Source organism: Phacochoerus africanus, chromosome 11, assembly GCF_016906955.1.
Source record: "Phacochoerus africanus isolate WHEZ1 chromosome 11, ROS_Pafr_v1, whole genome shotgun sequence".
NCBI classification, from domain to species: Eukaryota; Metazoa; Chordata; class Mammalia; order Artiodactyla; family Suidae; genus Phacochoerus; species Phacochoerus africanus.
In genome coordinates this window covers 17,731,522-17,750,618 of record NC_062554.1, presented here as the reverse complement: position 1 = coordinate 17,750,618, position 19,097 = coordinate 17,731,522, and the positions used below count along the sequence as shown (strand labels likewise).

The following is a 19,097-nucleotide window of genomic DNA, read 5'->3' as shown; positions in this document are numbered from 1 at the left end:
TATCTTTTGATTTTTATAAAACCTTGAATCAAATTAGGCTTAGACAAGGAATTAATCCACTATGAAACAATTCTGGAAGTGACTCTCTAAAATGCAAGATATTTAAGCTTGCCCCAAACACCAAATCTGCTAAATATGTGAGTTGTGATGCAATGCATGATCATAAAATTGTTTCAAAAAATATAGAGACAAAAGTCTCAAGAGGTCAACACTGGACAATGTACCAGGCCTCACTTTTATCATCTTGAACTTATCATAGAGTTCAGAGAGTAAAATATTTTCCCTAATTTAGTTGAGTACAGACAAGTAGAACTTTTTCGTTAAGATATGTATGTAGTAGCCAGCTTCGATTCTGATAATTTGTCTCAATATATAGTGCTATTGAGGTAAAAAGACTAGAAGAAAATTGGTAACATCATTTTCTTGGTCTGTAGAGACAACATCAGACTGAAAAAATTGAATAAGCTCTCTAGGCAGAAAGTACAATGTTACTGAAATGATATCATCATGAAAATGTTTTATGGCCCAAAAGAAGCCATTGATTCCTTTATTCTTAGGCCCTGTGCTGGCAGTTTAGATCAGCTACCATTTTATATGTGTATTTTTTTAAAAACAAAGATGCAGTGAGTTCTCTAAACAGTCATGGGTTTTAAACTATATAGTTAGAAAACAGCACTCTTTACATTTTTCTGTGTTAACAGAAAGTGTTACCTGGACTTCTGACAGAGTTAAATGTATCAGCACTCTATGGTAGACCCTGTCTATAGTTATTTCTTTGTGTTAAGTGATCAGTCTTACATTTCATAAGAGTGTATCTATTAATATTAGGTCCTGTTTATAGAACAAAAAAATACACTCGCTAAAACAAGGTAGTTTATTTTTATCTTACATAAAGAAATCCAGAGGTGGTATAGTATACTCTATATCATTAGTGATACAAGCTCTACCATGATGCTCTGCTCCCTGTGTTGTCTGCCTTCATCCTTAAGGTTGCTTCATGGTCCTTGATGACTGTTGAAGCTCCATCCACCACATCTGGGCTCCAGGTGAGCAGAGGAAGGAAATGGGAGAGAGCAAAATTGCAGGAGTTCCAGATAAATCAGCTTACCTTTCAGCAGCTGTCTCAGGAGTCCCACAACCACATCCATCTACAAGGGAGGTTGAAAAATAAAGTCTTTACTACCGGAAAAGTGACTAGTGGAAAATTCAGTTTGTATTAATAAGAAAAAAGGAAAATAAATGTTTGGGAAGCAATCCAGCCCTCTCTGCCACAGTGGCTCTATCTCTGAGGAAAATTGGAGAATAATAGCAGGTCCTCTTGTGATAACCTACCCCAGAATAATCCCCACAGAGCTCATGCCTGCCTCTTAATTCCCTGTTTAATTCACATTTATGCAGCCCATTAATACAAAGCTTTTCTCAAGCTGAATTTTTGTGTAGACAGCACATTTTAGGTACAAATAAGACTGATCTCCCAAGGTGACTTTCTTTATCTAACCAGAATCTTCTATGCTTCTGTTTCCAAAACATTGGGAAGTATACATTAATTTTCATAAGGCTGATTATATCAAGAAATCAAAAACAGGACCCCCCCCTCCCAAATCAAAACAATATTCAACCTGTTTTAAAAGTTGTATTTCAGTGGCTAACAAAGTGTCCTTCCTTTGACATCTCTTCCCATAGTGTGCATTACTTATAAAAGCTGATAATAAAAAAACATACTTCTTAAGAATGATTTTACAGCTGCCTTTTTTAAGGGCTGGTGTTTACCATGATTAATTATGTGTATTGTGGGTATGAATAACGGATACGTAGAAAGGTACAAACTCACTAGATTTTTCTGAAAGTGGAGCACTTGTCTTAACTAAGAATATATTCCCTAATGTAAGGGGAAAAAATCTGCAAATTTTATATTAAGAACCTTTAATTCTTCTTGCAAATGTTAGAGTATTAACCACTGGGCTAGAACAAGCCAACTCTATTGTAAAGCACTTCATTTTACCACTGAGATAGTTATTCTGGAAGCCAAAATAGGCCTCTGGTTTTCTCCTTCCTACGTCTCATTCCCTTTACTGGGTTAATACAAGGAGACAGAGCAAGGCATCTCTTTCTACGTGGTGGAAAGTTTTGTACTGGGAAGAATCCAATTCTCTAGTGTGTCTAAGCTATGACTGGCCCACAGTAATGTTATAAATTAGGTAGTTTCTTTTTATTAAACTATAGTTGATTGAACATGTTGTGCCAGTTTCTGCTATACAGCAGAGTGACCAGGCATACACATATATACATTCTTTTTCTCATATTATCTTTCCATCACATTCTATCGCCAAGAGATTAGATGTAGTACCCTGTGTTGTGCCATAAATACTACTCAGCCATAAGAAAAAGAATGAGTTAATGCCACTTGCAGCAACGTGGGTGCAGCTAGAGAGTTTCCTACTCGGTGAAGTAGATCAGAAGGAGAAAGACAAATACCACATGCCATCACTTACATGTGGAATCTAACATATGGCACAAATGAACCTGTCTACAGAGCAGAAACAGACTCACAATCATGGAGAACAAACTTGTAGTTGCCAAGGGGGGAGGGGAGGAGTAGGATGGATTGGGAGTTTGGGGGGAGCAGATGCAAACTATTGTAAGTAGTTTGTTATTGTAGGTAGTTTGTTTTTAATGCTTTGTTTATCCTCTTTTACTCCTCATTCTCCTTCCTCAGTCAGTTCAGGAAGTACTGACTGAGCACCTGTTATACATTAGGGTCTTTGCTATAGGCTGGAGCTACAGATAGGCAGACTCACTGTATTCACCACCTACACTTCCTATACCTCTACTCAGGCACTTGCCCTGCTGTCTTATAGCCCCTATGGGTTCTATCTGCCTCCCCAGGGATGACCTCATGGGCATGGCCTTGTTTCCTGCCCTCTCCTTACCTTCCTACAAGCCTACCCTTCCTGGGTCCATGGCCCAGACTGCCAGTAGTTCTTCCATTTAAATGTTGACCTTTGGAGTTCCCATCATGGCTCAGCAGGTGAAGAACCCAACTAGTATCCATGAGGATGCAAGTTCGATCCCTGGCCTCACTCCATGGGTTAAGGATCCAGCGTTGCCACAAGCTGCACTGTAGGTCACAGACACAGGATCCTCATTGCTGTGTCTGTGGCATAGGCTGGCAACTGCAGCTCCAATTCGACCCCTAGCCTGGGAACTTCCATATGCCTCAGATGAGACCCTAAAAAGAAGAATAAATACATAAATAAGTAAATAAATAAAAAGAGATGTTGAACTTTTAATTTTTACCTAATGGAAAGATACTGGTAGTAATTTCAGACCATGTGTTTAAATTGGTGAATAGAGTTGTGAGATTTTTTTTTTTTAAATAACGAAGGACTTTGTAGCACAAGGATCTTTAACCAAAATTATAGAACACTTGATCTGGTCATGCAGATTGGTAAATAACAGCTATAAAATGTTGTGATTTTAGATAATGTTTTATTATCCCTAGGTGAATTCATTTAACAGAAATTTTACTAAAATTATCCTATTTGAAGAAAACTCTGTGAAATCAATTACTGGGGGGGGCCAATTATGACTAAATATATGGAGGAACCACTCAGATCTTATAACCTATTAGATTCCTAGGTAAATCCAACCCCACTACACACAGCTCCCCAAATGTGGGAAGCTGCATGCATTTACTCTTTCATACATGCATTTCATGAATAGTTATAGAATATGTACTGTGCACCAGACTATTTTAAGTGGCTAACAAAATAAATGTAATCTCTCTCCTCATAGAATTTATGGTATTGTGAGCATGACAAGGATAACTTAAACAGGAAAGATTATTTCATGCTGAGAAAAAAAGTATTGTGAAGTATGAAAAGCACTGTGAAAAATGACAGAGTGTCCTGGCTACGATGGTCAAAGAAAGTGTCTGTGAAGTTCACATTTAACATAAAAATCAAGTTTAAGAAAGAGCCATGCCAGAGGATCCCCAAGTTTGGCATTTCAAACTGGCTTATCCAAAAAGATGGGGCATTTAAAGGTTGATTATGAGTCTTGGGAGGTTTCTGACACATGATTTTCAGTCATGCCACATGGCAGCCAAATTTCTTTTTTTTTTTTTTTCCTTTGCTTTTTAGGGCCACATCCACATTACATGGAAGTTCCCAGGCTAGGGGTCGAATCTGCACTGTGGCTCCCGGCCTATACCACAGCCACAGCAACGCCATATCCAAGCTGCATCTATGACCTGCACCACAGCTCAGGGCAACACCAGATCCCCAACCACTGAGCGAGGCCAGGGATCGAACCCCAGTCCTCATGGATACTAGTCAGATTCATTACTGCTGAGCCACAATGGGAACTCCCCAGAGTTCTCATTTCTAACCAGAGCACCAGTTTCCTGACTCTAACGGGGGCCCAAAGAAGCCCTGAGCCTTGCTTGGGACGCTCTCTGCGGTGTGTGTTGAAATGCTGCGGGCGCAGGTGTTGGGTGGTGTGCGCTAACCACGCATCTCTTTCTCTTCCTCTTGTATCACCAGGCCTCCGGAACCTGTGTACAGCACTGTGAACAAACTGTGTGATAAGCCTGCTTCTCCCAGGCACTATTCCCCCGTTGAGTGTGACAAAAGCTTCCTCCTCTCAGCTCCCTACCCCCACTACCACCTAGGCCTGCTCCCTGACTCTGAGATGACCAGGTACTGCATGCGCTTCCTCACTTCATCTTCTCGAATTGCATGTGCTTCCACAAGGATGATGAATGGGTAGAATCCGCCTCTGCTCACTTCTCTCGCACCTGACATCTTCCTCAGGGAGGAGAGATGTCCTGCTCCCTTGGGGCAGTGGGAGAAATGAAGAACATTGACCTTTATTTTTTTCCCAAGCGTGATCACATGATCACGTGATGCTCCAGATGTTCTTGGTTCCCATGCATTTTTACTAAGGTATCAGTTATATTTTCCCAGAAGAATTCATTTTTGAAGTAGCACTATTTTCCTCACACGGAAGGCTGAAAGAGAACATTTATTGAATACGTTTTTGATGAATACGTACATTGAATAATAACACTGTGCCCCATGCATAGCATAGCCTGAGAAGTAGACACTATATTGGCATTTAACATTTTACCTACATCAAGTTCATATCAGCATTTAACTGCCTCCTGGAGGTGCTGAAGCACTTCTCCAAAGCTGCAGAACTAGTTAGTTCTGCCTAAGCACGAAGAATACAGTCTTCACCTCTACAGAATGTTACAATGTTTGCATCTCTTATCTTATTTAGTTGCTCCCGCTTTACATAAGAAAACTGAAGTTCAGAGAAGTTAAGGCAGTTTCCTCAGTACGATGTTGCCAATAAATGTGGAGTCCAGATTTGATTGTAGAATGTTTCGAGACGATCCAAAACAGCTTGTAAACAAGTTGTCCTAAGTCTAAAGGCTGGACGAAACCGTGTTATTTTTCTAAAGCATCTCTGTGACTAATGATACAACCCCCTCTTCACGGAGCAGCCAGAGTGAGAAGCAGAACGCAGTGTTCCCTAAGGTAGTTCCAATTCCATTTAAAATGGGGAGATCGCATTTGTGATGTTTCTACATGTAATGGGGTGCTAGTATTGTTATATTTTCAGGTAGAATATCTTCATATGTCCTCATAATATTGTTAGGGCTGAGAAAATATAGATTTTAGAATGATTTAAAGTGAAAATGAATGTATCAACAGGGTCTCCTTAGAACATCTCTGTTTTTTGACATTTTTAAAGAATAAGTTCAGCAGTCAATTATTGACCTTCTAGGGAAGTTAAATAACACATTTGAAATTATATCTAACATTTCTAGAAATAAATGAGAAGTACATTTTTGGCTATATAATCATCCGGGACATTTTCAATAATTTGCAATAAGTAGGGCCTAATAGATTTTTTTTTAATTTTCTATAAATATTACTTAAATTCTCCTATATTTTTAACAAATCATAAAAACTATTTCTTGGTACAGTGAACTATACAATTTTGAAGCTAAGACAACAAAGTCACCACAGTCATAAGGAAGTGAGAAGCCGCACCCCCATAATAACGACATTCTAGTAATTATGCACCTACAAACAGTCAGCTACAGGGAGTTCCCACTGTGGCTCAGCAGTAATGAGCCCAATTAGCATTCATGAGGACACGGGTTCAATCCTTGGCTTTGTTCAGTGGGTTAAGGATCTGGCGTTGCCATGAGCTATGGTGTAGGTCACAGACAGAGCTCAGATCTAGGGTTGCTATGGCTGCAGCATAGGCCAGCACCCACAGCTCCAATTCAACCCCTAGCCTAGGAACTTTCATATGCCACAGGTATAGCTCTAAAAGGCAAAAAACAGAAACAAAAAAGCGGTGAGTTACACAAAGGCAGCTAACGTTTATTGAGCTCTTCCTCTGTGCCACACGTGTGGGTTCAGCATTTCTTATGAATTATTTCTCCTAACCCTGACAATCACCTTAGGGGGTAGATATGATCATTATCTTTGTTTTACAAATCAGAAATCAAGGCTTGAGAAGTTACCTGACATGCCCAAGATCATCCACTGCTAAGTGACAGGGCTGGGATTCCAACCCAGGTGACCATTTATTAGCACCTGCATCGGCCTAGGCATGATGGCAGAGTCGTCTTTGCTTGCTGGAAAAACTCTCCACCCATTTCTCTTTGTCTTTCCTGTCTCTTTTTTTATCCTGGCTTCTCATCTCCCTTCTTCTGGCTCAGTGTCAATGAATCTTTTTTAAAAAAAAAACCTGTGTTCTTAACACAAAAGTTACCTTCCTTGCATCCCACTGGGAATTTTGATGTATTCCTTCCTGAAAACTCACTGCTAAGTAGACGACAGAGTCTACCTTCTATGTGGACCCACCAGTTATAATTCTTCTCTGTTTACCTGCTTTAACCTGTATTATGAAGACCGTAGGGGTTTTTTCCCAAATTAAAAAAAAAAAATCACAGTATACTGTTGAATATGGATTTTTCATGTTACACCCCCCTCTGCAGTCCTAATATGCACGAGTCCCAACAACCCCCACCCTTCATCTTCCCTTTGGGAATTCTATCTTCAATTTATTCTCATTCTGTCCCTTTCTTTTTCCCTCTTCTGTATTTTTTTCACATTTATATCTAGAAAAAAGTCATACACACACTCACACACCTGTTTTACTGGCATTGTCACCAATACACTGACACTGAAATTCCTGATTTCACTCCCACTTTGTTCTCCTTCCACAGTCTCCAGCTCAGTAAATGGCACATACACCTATTCCATCACCCATGCCAAAACCTGAAATTTTGTTTTCCCTCACACCCATCACTCAATCCATCTTTAAGTCCTGTTGATTCTACCTCTAAAATATATCTCAAAATTAATTCTCTTCCAATTATTTTTCCACCACTTTGATCCAAGCCTCCATCATCTGCCGCCTACAATAGCCTCCTAATTGGTCCACCCCTTCCACTGTTGCCCTCCTATTTTATTCTCAGTACAGCCAAAGTGATCTGTTCAAAATACAGATCAGCTGGCTCGCTCTTCTTTGCATTAGGATAAAATGCAAAGTCATTAACATAGCATCCAGGCTGTGCATGATCTAGCCCCCGCCTGCCTCTTAAATATCTCATTTCACTCTTCCCTTTGCTGACCGCACTGTTCACACCAGCCTTCTTTTTCTTCACAAAATGCACTAAATCTTTTCCTGTCTCAAGTGCTTCACACATGCTCTTTCCTCAAACTGGAAAGCTTTTCCTACTCTTTGCCTGATTAACTTCTGGTCATCTTAGATTTAAGTTTAACTGGTACTTCCTCAGAGAAGATCCCTGAAAGAAGAAATCAGGTCCCTCACTATATTCTTTCTCTTTTTTCCTATATGACTTAAGCCGTTTGTAATTGTTATTTATTTATGTAATTTTTGAACCAAAAGCCTGTCTCAGACTCTGTAGTGCAAGATCAGTGAGTAAAACTGTGTCTATTTTGTTCTCTGCTATGTCCCTAACACTTAGCACAGTGCTGGCACAGCAGGAGCTCAGAATTACTGAGCGACTCAGTAATCATGGAAATAAGATCCTGCAGACAAGTAAACAGATACCTGTTTCAGGAACGAGTCATAGCTCAAGCTTTGCTTTACCCAGTTCCTAGGAGATAATGTAAAATACTTCCATGAATGAATGAACCCATGCATAGAAACAAATAGCAGTAGATTACAACTCATTTTGTGTACTTCACTTTCACCTTAAATTATCCTAATGGTCAGTGTCCACATTATAGATCATTAAATAGCTCTCAATTCTTCATGAAACCTGGGCAATTCCTTTGATAGATTAACTACTTCCTCTTCAATGGAAAATATCTCTCCGAGCAGATGTTTCTTGAAATGAAGCCAGTAATAAGGAGACAAGTTCAAAGATTCTAGTTCCATTTATGATACCATCACTTACTTTTTTCCACTGTGACCTTGAATAACTTATAGGGTATCAGATGTAGATAAGAATTTAGAGCTAGGCAAGCCTTTCTCCAACTCCGATAATGAAGAGGAACCCAGTTCATTGTCTTCACAGGTCCGTGTCTTCTGCTCGTGGTAAAATAAAAATATTTAGGAATCTTCTGCCCTAAAGAAAATATTATAAGAAAACATCCATCAATTTACTCAACTAAGATTTAAAAGCACTGACAAAATGCAAAATATTATACTAGGACAACTTTTTATAATGGTATAAATTGAAAAAGCCAACCAAAAAAATGTTGACGAAGTGCCTAATCTTTAAGTTGCAATGTGTGGTAGTGTATATTTTTCAGGGCATTTGAAAATTTCCCATGGTCTATTTCAGAAGTATCCCCATATTGATGTAGTAATTACAGTCTCCGATGAGGATGTGAGCTAGTGCTGAGAAAATTAGCCTGTGAAACCACCCTTCCCCCATGTACCAGTTAATCTCTAATCAGCATTCGGAAGAATGGAGGCAAGTCAGCAAAAGCAAGGAGTCTGTCATCTATATTCTCTGCCTTTTGAATACCCAAGTTCTCAGCTCTTTGAATTGACAGCAAACATTCAGGGATGAATTAATTGTAGATACAGTTTACTTCTACAACATCATCTAAAAGACAACAGAGAAGTTTTAAGTTTTCCTTAGCAAGGCACTTCAAATTACTTGGCAAAGTGTCAGATCCTCAGGCTGCTGATTATGTTTAGAGTAATTGACTTTTCAGACCTTGCAAAAGCAAGAAATGGGCAGAACCTAGCATCCAACTAAAGTTTGGAGCATATGAAAAACAAATGGGATTGCCATGAGGCTCCTGCTTATCCAGTGCATCTTCTTCTTTTAAAAAACATGCAGTTTTTGATGTTGTAATTGGTTTTTCTACTTTGGGAGAATGGTAAGTTATTCAGCTTTTACTATTCCTGGAGCAAGGAAAATCATATATGCTTGCCCGTTTTCTCAACGTGTCTGGCATATTTCCATTTGTCCTTTTATAGATGACCCTAACGATTGTTATTTTGTAGGTGCTAAACAGAGGTCGAGATAAATCAGGTGAAGGCTAATTACATTGGCAGATTTAGGATAGGAAATGGATGATTGTAAGATATCTTCACTCCTTGAAAAGTCTATATTTGGGGGACTTCTACCAGGTAACCAGGCTCTATCCTGGATGCTAGAGATTCAGAGGTGAATAAGAGGTGGTCCTTCCCCTCAAGCAGTTCAGAGAGAGTGTGAAGGCTTCATTACCGTGATTGTTATGTACATCTGCTAAAGGCCCTCAGTTTTGCCAAAGTGCTTAATCTTGAAGTCAGACTATCATGAGGAATAGTGATGGCAACAAACATGCTCTGAGACTGTCTCTCCTGCAGAGGTTTGAACATATACACACATGCAGGATGTTCCCCACTCACACCTTATTTCATCAATTCCTAGTCATTTATACGAAGACTTTTTTATAGGCAACTTGACTTTATCTTCTCACAGGTCCATCTGCTAGTCTGCTTCTAATGGTTTGCTTCAGGGCTCAGAATGTGTCTCTAATTCACTCCCCTTGTACACATCATAAAGTTGGCAGCCTCAAGCCATTCCTAGTTTGGGACATGGAGCAAAATTTTTCTCTTACAAGATTTCAGCCATATGCCAAAATTAGGGCAGCCTATCTTTGGCACATGTTCCCTCCTTATAAAACATTAGGAAACTCAGCTATTAATGGTTTAACTATCGCAAAGTCTATAAATCCACCAAAAACGGGAGGAGTTTCCTGGTGGCTAGGTAGATTAAGGATCCAGCGTTGTCGCTACTGGGGCTCTGGTTGTTGCTGTGGTACAGGCTTGGTCCCTGGTCCAGGAACTTCCACATGCTGTGGGTGTGGCCAAAAAGCTATAAAACCAAAATTAAATATAATTTATAGATATAATAAGGCTATAATAAAAGTGCAAGTGAGCCTCTAAAGGTAAACAGATGAATAATCTAACTCTGCCTCTGTTTTTCTTAAAGTTTGCCCAAAGACATTGAGCTTATCAGTCAGATGAGGAAAGAAATGTGTTCCAAGAAAAAGGAATAGCACAGAGTTCAGCCTCCTGATGTGTAAAAGCCTAGGGCCCTCTGGGACAACCAGTAGTTTGGTGTGGCTAAAGATTATTGAATGAGTGACAAAGTTGGAGACACAGGCAGCTGCAGGTCATAGAGAGTGTTCCTTGCCAAGCTGAGGATTTTTGGCTTTGTCCTGTAAGCAGTGATGAGCTGCTGAAGAGTTTTAAAGCTGAGCAAAGACATAATTCAATTTGTGTCTTTAGAAAGATCATTCTGTCTGCTGTGTGGGAAGAGTTTAAAACCAAGGAGACTAGTTAGCATATCAAGTAAGATTGAACTCATGAAGAATTAAATTGAAGCTATGGAAATGGAAAAATATGAATAGATACAGAATTAATTATCGAATAGACTGTTACTTCTCAATTGACTGACACAGGGGAAGAATTTTCTGGCTTGGAGAACCCACTAGATGGTGATTGCATGGCCTCTTCTTGGAGAGAGGGAGCACTCTTGTCCACACTAAGTGTATTTGTTTTTTCTTTTTTCTTTTTACAGCCCCACCTAAGGCATGTGCAAGTTCTTGGGCTAAGGGTTGAATCAGAGCTGCAGCTGCCAGCCTACACCACAACCACAGGCAACACTGGATCTGAGCCGCATCTGTGACCTATGCCACAGCTTGCAGCAATGCCAGATCCTTAACCCACTGACCAAGGCTGGAGATTAAACCCACAACTTCATGGATACTAGTCAGGTTCGTTACCGCTAAGCCACAATGGGAACTCCCACAATAAGTGTATTTATACATAAAACTCTGGGAGTTCTCTTCTGGCACAATAGGTTAAGGATCTGGTGCCGTTGCTGCAGCAGCTTGCATTGCTGCTGTGGTGCAGGTTCAATCCCTGGCCCAGGAACTTTCAAATGCCTCGGGTGTGGCCAAAAACAAAGCAAAACATAACAAACAAAAACTCTGTAGAAGGAAAGTCATTGGAAGGAAAAGGAGGCAAAGAATGTGAGAAGGTCTCTTATTTGAGATGAAGCCATCCTGATGCTATAGAGGGGCCAAGGATTGCGTCCAGACTGTCTAGGTTTGGGCCCTTCCTTTGGCCATTTACTCATACAGGAAAATAACCCCATCAGTGCTCTTCTCCTCTTAGGATCATTGTGAGGCTCTAGGGAAATGGAGCAAGTGAATGTTCATGTAGGTACTACCTGCATTAGTCATTATTAATTGTTTCCACAGGTCTATCCATTTTAAAGTCTTGAGTTTATGGGATATTTATTTCTAGCGCTATCACAAATCAGGAGAAAAATATTTAGCAGCACAGGTATATCCCTGGAGGCCAGAAGAAAGCTGTTGATACTAATTCTTTCTATCATTCTTAGCGGCAGCATCCTTGTCGCCACAGGCGAAGTCATATATTTTCCCTTCTATTATTACATTTATTGACTCCCCGTAAAAGGTTGGTATGAAAGCCGTATGTGACTTCACACACGTATAATTTTCTTTTGTATCTACTCATGTAGCAGTATTTCTCTCCCATGTGTACCTTTTTAGGAATGTAGACAAAATGACAGCTACTCTGTGGAGCACAGATTAGTAGCCAGGCACTTTCTGTATGTACCTTCTTGTTTCTAATAATCCCAACAACTTTGCAGAGGGTTGGTTTTGGTGTAGCCAGTGGAAGAGCCAGGGCTGCAGCCAGGGCTTTCCCACTGCCAGGTTTCTGCTCTCATGGAGCCTTAATCCCTGTCCCTCACGCTCACCACAGCTTATATCCACTCTGCCTCAAATCTGTGGATCCTGAAAGAGAACTCAAGCCTCATTTGCACGATGTAATCTGGGGAACGCACCGTTAAAAGAAGAAAGAAGATGCTCAACAAATCAATGACCTTCATATGCCCTTAAAAGGCTGATACAATCTTAAAGAATTCTTAATTTCATTTTTAATTAAAACCAGGAGAGGAAACCCTCTGGGTATGGCCCAGAAGGCATGGCCCCTTCCGAGTTTAGGCAGCAGCTTCTTCTTCAAAGGCCTCTGCTGCCTTTTTGAAGTAGGTGATCACTAAGCCCAATTTGAATTAAGGAACCTAAGAAGAGATTAATAGACTCCCACAAAGTCACAGAGGCGGCTCTTGCCGTATTCCATTTTATAGCCTCTTCTCTGTGCAATACCATCTATGCACGGATTCACACTGAAAGAAACAGCCCTTGCTTTGAAATGAATGTGTTTTCCATGTAGATGCTTTTAAAAAAAAAAAAAAAATCCCATTTACTGTTGTCCTTCACTTTTTTTCTTATATTAAGTAGGAGATGTTCTTTAATGAAGAATTCAAGAATTCTTTTAAAAGCACATTTAAAATTACATTGTAGAGTATGAAGGAAAAAGGAAGACAGGGTACTTACCCTGTTCAAAAAACAACCCTGGTAGGTCCAGAGAGGGTGTCTTGGGAAATGAACCCAAATTGGTTTCATTCCAAAATTCCTGTTCTGTAACCTTCAAATAACTCTCTGTGACACAACAATCTAAAGTTAATTGATTTGCCATTTTTAAAAAGCCAGAGTGCTTACCTACCTGAGATGTTATGAATATTTTTGCTTAGTTTTAGTATATTTTTTTTTGTCCTGAGAGCAATCTTTGCATTTACTTTAGTAGTCATTATATTATTGGATAGCAATAAGAACCTGAAGCATAAGCATAATTTCCAAAACAATCCTTCATGGAGGCAAAATAGCTGTGAGAAAACGCTATGCAAAATCACTATAGCAGCAAATTATAGGAACTCAGAAAGAATTAAGACAGTAACATTAAACCGTAACACCCACAGCATAGATATAAATTAAAACATAATCTTGAGCACTTTGAGGTGCAAGGCACTGTTCCAAACTTTTATATGTACTAACCCATTTGAACCTCATGACAACCCCTGGCGTAGGTATAATTATTCCAATTTTATGGGAAAAATGATGGTACAAATTTAACTAACATGGAAACAATGGAATGAGGTTGTTGAAACTGAGTATATCAGGACTTAGAATATCAATACCATTAGAGCGATGTTTTTGTTGCTTTAGTTCCTCTTGTGTTCCCTGTGCCAAAAATGGCCCCTGGCATGTGGTACTCACAGTATTCACGATGATGGTGCTAATGATGGTGATGAAGCAGAAGGAGGAGGAGGAGGGGGAGAAGAAGAAGGAAACCATCACAAGCATTTATATAACTTACTACCTGCCAGGCTGCACTTTATACAAATTAGCTCATTAATCTTGACAGCAGTGCAAGAAGGTACATGCTGTTCTTAACATCCTCATCTTGCAAGTGAAGAAACTGAGGTCTGGAGAGGTTAAGTGACCTAATTAAGGCCACTTAGGATAAGGATAGTATTTGGGGATTTTTTAGTTTTTTTTTTTTTTATTTTATTGGAATGTGATTGACTTACAAGGTTGTACTAATTTCAGACATATAGCAAAGTAAGTAAGTTATGCATATACATATATCCATTCCTTTTCAGATTCTTTTCCCACATAGGTTATTACAGAATTGAGTAAATTTTCCTGTGTTATATAGTAGGTCCTTGCTACCCATCTATTTAATATATAGTAGTATATATATATATATATATATATATATATATATATATATATACATGTATTAATTAATCCCAACCCCCTAATTTATCCCTCCTGCCTCATGTTTCCTCTTTTGTAAACATAAGTTCTGTTTCAAGATCTTTGAGTCTGTTTCTGTTTTGTAAGTTCCATTGTATCATTTGATTAGGTTCTACATATGAGATATTATATTTCTCTATCTGACTTAGTTCACTTAATATGATTTTCTAGGTACCTCCATGTTGCTGCAAATGGCATTATTTCATGCTTTTTTGTGTCTGGGTAATATTCCACTGTATATACGTACCACATCCTCTTTATCCAATTCTCTGTTGTTGTACATTTAGGTTGCTTCCATGTCTTGGCTGTTATAAATAGTGCTACATTGTTGCTGGGAATATAAACTGATACAGCCACCATGGAGAAGAGTATAGGGATTGAGTAGGATTTCAAACTAGCAGGCTCACACCAGAATATGTTCTTTTATATGTGCTCAATAAATATTTATTGAATGTTATTCTCATCACACCTAACCTCCTCAAGTATTAAATTCTGAAGGGAAAAGTATATATCCTTTAATTGTAGCCAAATTTTAATGCTAAGTGGATAGATAAAGAATATATGGTTAAGAATGTAGACTCTAGGCTAGTTCCCATGTGGCTCATCAGGTTGAGAATCCGGCTTTGTCATTGCAAAAGCTCATGTCACTGCTGTAGTGTGAGTTTGATCCCAGGCCCAGGAAATTTTTCATGTTGCAGGCATGGGGGGAAAAAAAAAGAATCTGGACTGTAAATCAAAGTGTCAGGGTTTGAATCTTGCTCCCACAACTCCTTAACTATGTAAACTTGGGCAATTAAGGAGTGCTCTGAGCTTCTTATCCTCAGTCTGTGTAACAGCAATAATTGTGTCTATTTCATGGGTTGCTCTAAGAATTTAATGAAGTGATATGTAAAGTGTAAAGAGCAATGCCTGATAAACACAAAGTACCCTGTTAATGTTAGCTATTTATGTGTGTGTGTATTAAATTACATATTATGCCCCACCCAGGCTCAGTTGGGTATGAATTTTTATTAAAGGACTATATATATATATATATATATATAGGCAAATATATAGGCACATATATAGGCATATATATAGGCACAAAGGAAGTAGAAATTTTATTTTATTTATTTTTTTACTTTACTGTTTTAATTACAGTATAGTTGATTTACAGTGCTGTGCCAATTTCTGCTGTGCAGCATAGTGCCCAAGTCATATACATATATGCATTCCTTTTTTTCATACTATCTTCCATCATGTTATACCTCAAGAGTTTGTATATAGTTCCCTGTGCTGTACAGTAGAACCCCGTTGCTTACCCATTCTAAATGTAATAGCCTGCATCTACCAATCCTATTTTAAAAAGGCTGTTTTCATTCAGGGCATGATGGTGAGTCCAGTGAATTGTAAAGAGAGATGAGTGTTGGGGTCGGCAGTATGGGAGGAAGGGCTGCACTGCTTATATTTATAGAGAGATCTCAGTATTTTGGAATGGAGAATTTTGCCTTCATGAAAGGATCAAAATTTACCTCTCAAAGCAGAGAAAGTAAATCTCCCTTTTCCACTCTTTAATTCAGTTCTGTAGACCTTAAGCTCACATGAAGTTTAAAGAATCCCTTGAACAGGGTTTTTTAAAGTCAGCAGGGATGTGTGTTCCAAACTGAATACTAAAACCCAAGATCACTCGATTACAGAGAAAATGAACAAATGAGAGAGTAAAGAGGAGTTTATGGTTTGCTTTAAATGGCGGGAAGTTATATTGGACCTAGCTTATGCAGCCAGAGATTTTGTCTAAATTTTTTTAAACTGCTCTCTTTCTGGGCAAAGGACAGATTGTGCCAAGGCCCCAAAGGGACATGTAAATGGACTTCAGATTGGATTTCAACTCTAGCTCATTCCCAGGGTTCTTGTGAACACCCTGCCTAACAGAATGGATTGGCCCAGACTGAGGATAGGGTTGAGAATGGGATTTCTCTTTGTTACTTCCATCTCTCTCAAATTCATTATAATGTTCTACTTCCTTTCTTCTGCCTCTGGTATAATTACAGGGACATCATCCTGTCGAGCTTATAGGTTTTAAAATAACTAGAGGCTAATACAAGTCAAGGATGGAAGATACCCTAGAAACAGTTTAGTCAGATGAGGAAACTGTCATTCAGACCACAGATATGTATTAAATGCCTATTACATGGTGGTACTTCTGGGTACACACAGTCCAGGCATAGATACTATTCAGGAGGCTTAGGGACCACTGGTCCTAGGGGGTTTCTTCTGTGGATATAATTGACAGCCATTGGTAACGTAAAACACTAATGCCATTTGCAGCAATATCAGTGCAACTAGAGATTCTCATACTAAGTCAGAAAGAGAAAGGCAAAAACCATATGATATCACTTATATGTGGAATCTAAACTATGGCAAAAATGATCCTATCTACAAAACAGAAACAGATCACAGACGTGGAGAACAGACTTGTGGTTGCTGGAGGGAAGAGAGGAAGAAGTGGAATGGATGGGGAGTTTCAGGTTGGTAGATGCAAACCATTACTTTTTTTTTTTTTTTTAGGGCCACATCTGTATATGGAAGTTCCCAGGCTAGGGGTCGAATCAGAACGACGGCTGGCGGGCTACACCACAGCGACAGTAATGTGGGATCCAAGCTTCACCTGCAACCTATACAACAGCTCATGGCCACACTGGATCCTTAACCCACTGAAGGAGGCCAGGGATCAAACCCTCATCCTCATAGATACTAGTAGGATTCACTTCCCCTGAGCCACAATGGCAACTCCCACAAACCATTCCATTTAGAATGGATAAGCAATGGGGTGCTACCATACAGCATAAGGAACTATTGCCAATCTCTTGGGATAGAACATGATAGAAGAGAGTATGAGAAAAAGAATGTGTATATATATATATATATATATATATATATATACACACACACACACAGACACACACAGACACACATGCACATACACGACTGGGTCACTGTGCTATACAGAAGAAATTGACACAACACTGTAAATCAACTATACTCTAATAAAAAAGATGTCTGGCAATTTACTATGGATTGAAGTTTTCAAATACATGTAAATACTGGAGAACATTCAGCCTTGTTTATTCTGGATCCCTCCTGACTTCTCCTCCTAGATATTATAGTTATAAGTTTACATTCGTTGTTTTCTAGGCATCCAGACTTTCTTCATGTGAAATCTGAAAGTGAAGTAAAAGCCCAGATTTCCTTCCAGCTCCCCTAATTCTCACATGATAAATTACTTGTTAAGTTCTTATTGTCTTGCTAGCACTGGAATCTGTGTTCTTTGTAGGGAGGCCTTAGGCTACACTGGACATGAGGGAAGGGGCTGTGAGTAAAAACAAGAGCCTGACCAGATTTCCATCTGTATACTTGCTAGAATTCTGAGACTCTCCTTTCCTTCTCTGCATGGCCTTTGGTGGCTCACGCATTGTCCTAAACAACCATTTCCACACTTAAAAGACAACTTTTCCAATAGTTTCCCCATAGGACTCCCCTCACTCATAACAAATTTCCTAGTCTTCTCACCTTTGTCATGGCCTCAACCCCTTAGAAGGATGTTATTTCAGAGGTACATCTCTTTTTCCACTGTGGTCCACCCTGGTGCTCCCTACCTAGGCCAGACTTCTAGGAGCTTGGCAGAGGCAAGGTGAGAAGCCTTTTATTTCTACCCGAGGCTGGTGCTCACACCACTAGGAGTCTTGTGTTATGATACTGAGATCTGCTTCTGCCTCTTTCCAGGTTCAGTGTGGGACCCATGGTCAGCTGGAGCCCTTGCCCTTGGGCAAAGCCATCCTGGTTTCTCTTCCAATCTTTCCTAGCAGCTCTGTCTCTGTCCCAGCCGGATTCCTTGTCCTGATTTTCACATTGGAGCCTTTTCCTCTGGGATCCTTGTGACCCATAAAAACAGCCTCTAACCCAGACTCTTTCCCAGCAGAGAAACAAAAAATACAGACAGACATTTCTTGGCTGAGCTTCGTTCATATGCAGTTTCCAGAGCATCAAACCTTTCTTGGAAGCTGATCTACTTTTTAAAACCCCAGAGTTAAAAGACATCACAACAGGAGGGATGGGCATAGTGACTACGCCCATCCCGGGACAGGGTGGGTGGATGTCTTGTCCTGTGATGCTTCGGGCAGCTACTAGCATCCAGTTGGTCAAGGGTTCCTAGAAACCTCTGGTCAAAGACCTCATATAAACCACAGCTCCACAGTGGAGTTGCCTTTCCTGAGTCTTCATTTGAGTGTATAGTGTTGGTTTCTTCTCTCCGTTTTTGCTGAGACTTCCAAATGTATCCCCCTCAGTGAGACCCCTCTCATAAAGTGTCACAAGGTTTTCTCTGCTTCCTTAGATCAACCAGTAAAAATCCACGTGTACTCAAGACAGTCTCTCTCTCTCTCTGTTTTTTTTTAAGGGCCACAGCTGCAGCATATGGAGGTTCTCAGGCTAGGGGTCTAATCAGAGCTACAGCTGCCAACCTACGCCATAGCCACACCAATGCCAGATCCGAACCACATCTGCACCCTACACCACAGCTCATAGCAATGCTGGATCCTTAACCCACTGAGTAAGGCCAGGGATCAAACCCACAACCTCATTGTTCCTAGTTGGATTGATTTCCACTGCACCATGACAGGAACTCCCAAGGCTCAGTCTCTTTCTAACCCCACATCTGCCCTCTCAAGTTGTCAAGGTCTTTAGACCTCTTTGGGATTTTTTGTTTTGTTTTGTTTTGTTTTTTGGGTTTTTTGTTTGTTTGTTTGTTTGTTTTTTGCTAAGTCCAAAGTCAGCTGCTAGGGGAGCTTGCAAACAATCTTTAATTCTTCTTCATGCCAAAGGGAATAGTGAATCTCAAGAAAGACCAAGCCAACTTGCAAATTCTCC

General features: G+C 39.8%; 1 protein-coding gene across 6 annotated transcripts in view; it reads left to right on the top strand.

The window, feature by feature from the left end:
• Positions 1–19,097, top strand: part of DLG2 (discs large MAGUK scaffold protein 2) — a 1,194,846-nt gene that overhangs the window by 705,755 nt on the left and 469,994 nt on the right. For 4 of the 6 annotated variants that reach the window (XM_047753849.1, XM_047753842.1, XM_047753847.1 and 1 more), the window contains one exon: positions 4,545–4,700. The exons of the other annotated variants lie outside the window; for them this stretch is intronic. In XM_047753849.1, coding sequence (XP_047609805.1) covers positions 4,545–4,700 — 156 coding nt within the window. The remainder of the gene's footprint in view (positions 1–4,544; positions 4,701–19,097) is intronic. 6 annotated transcript variants of the gene reach the window in all.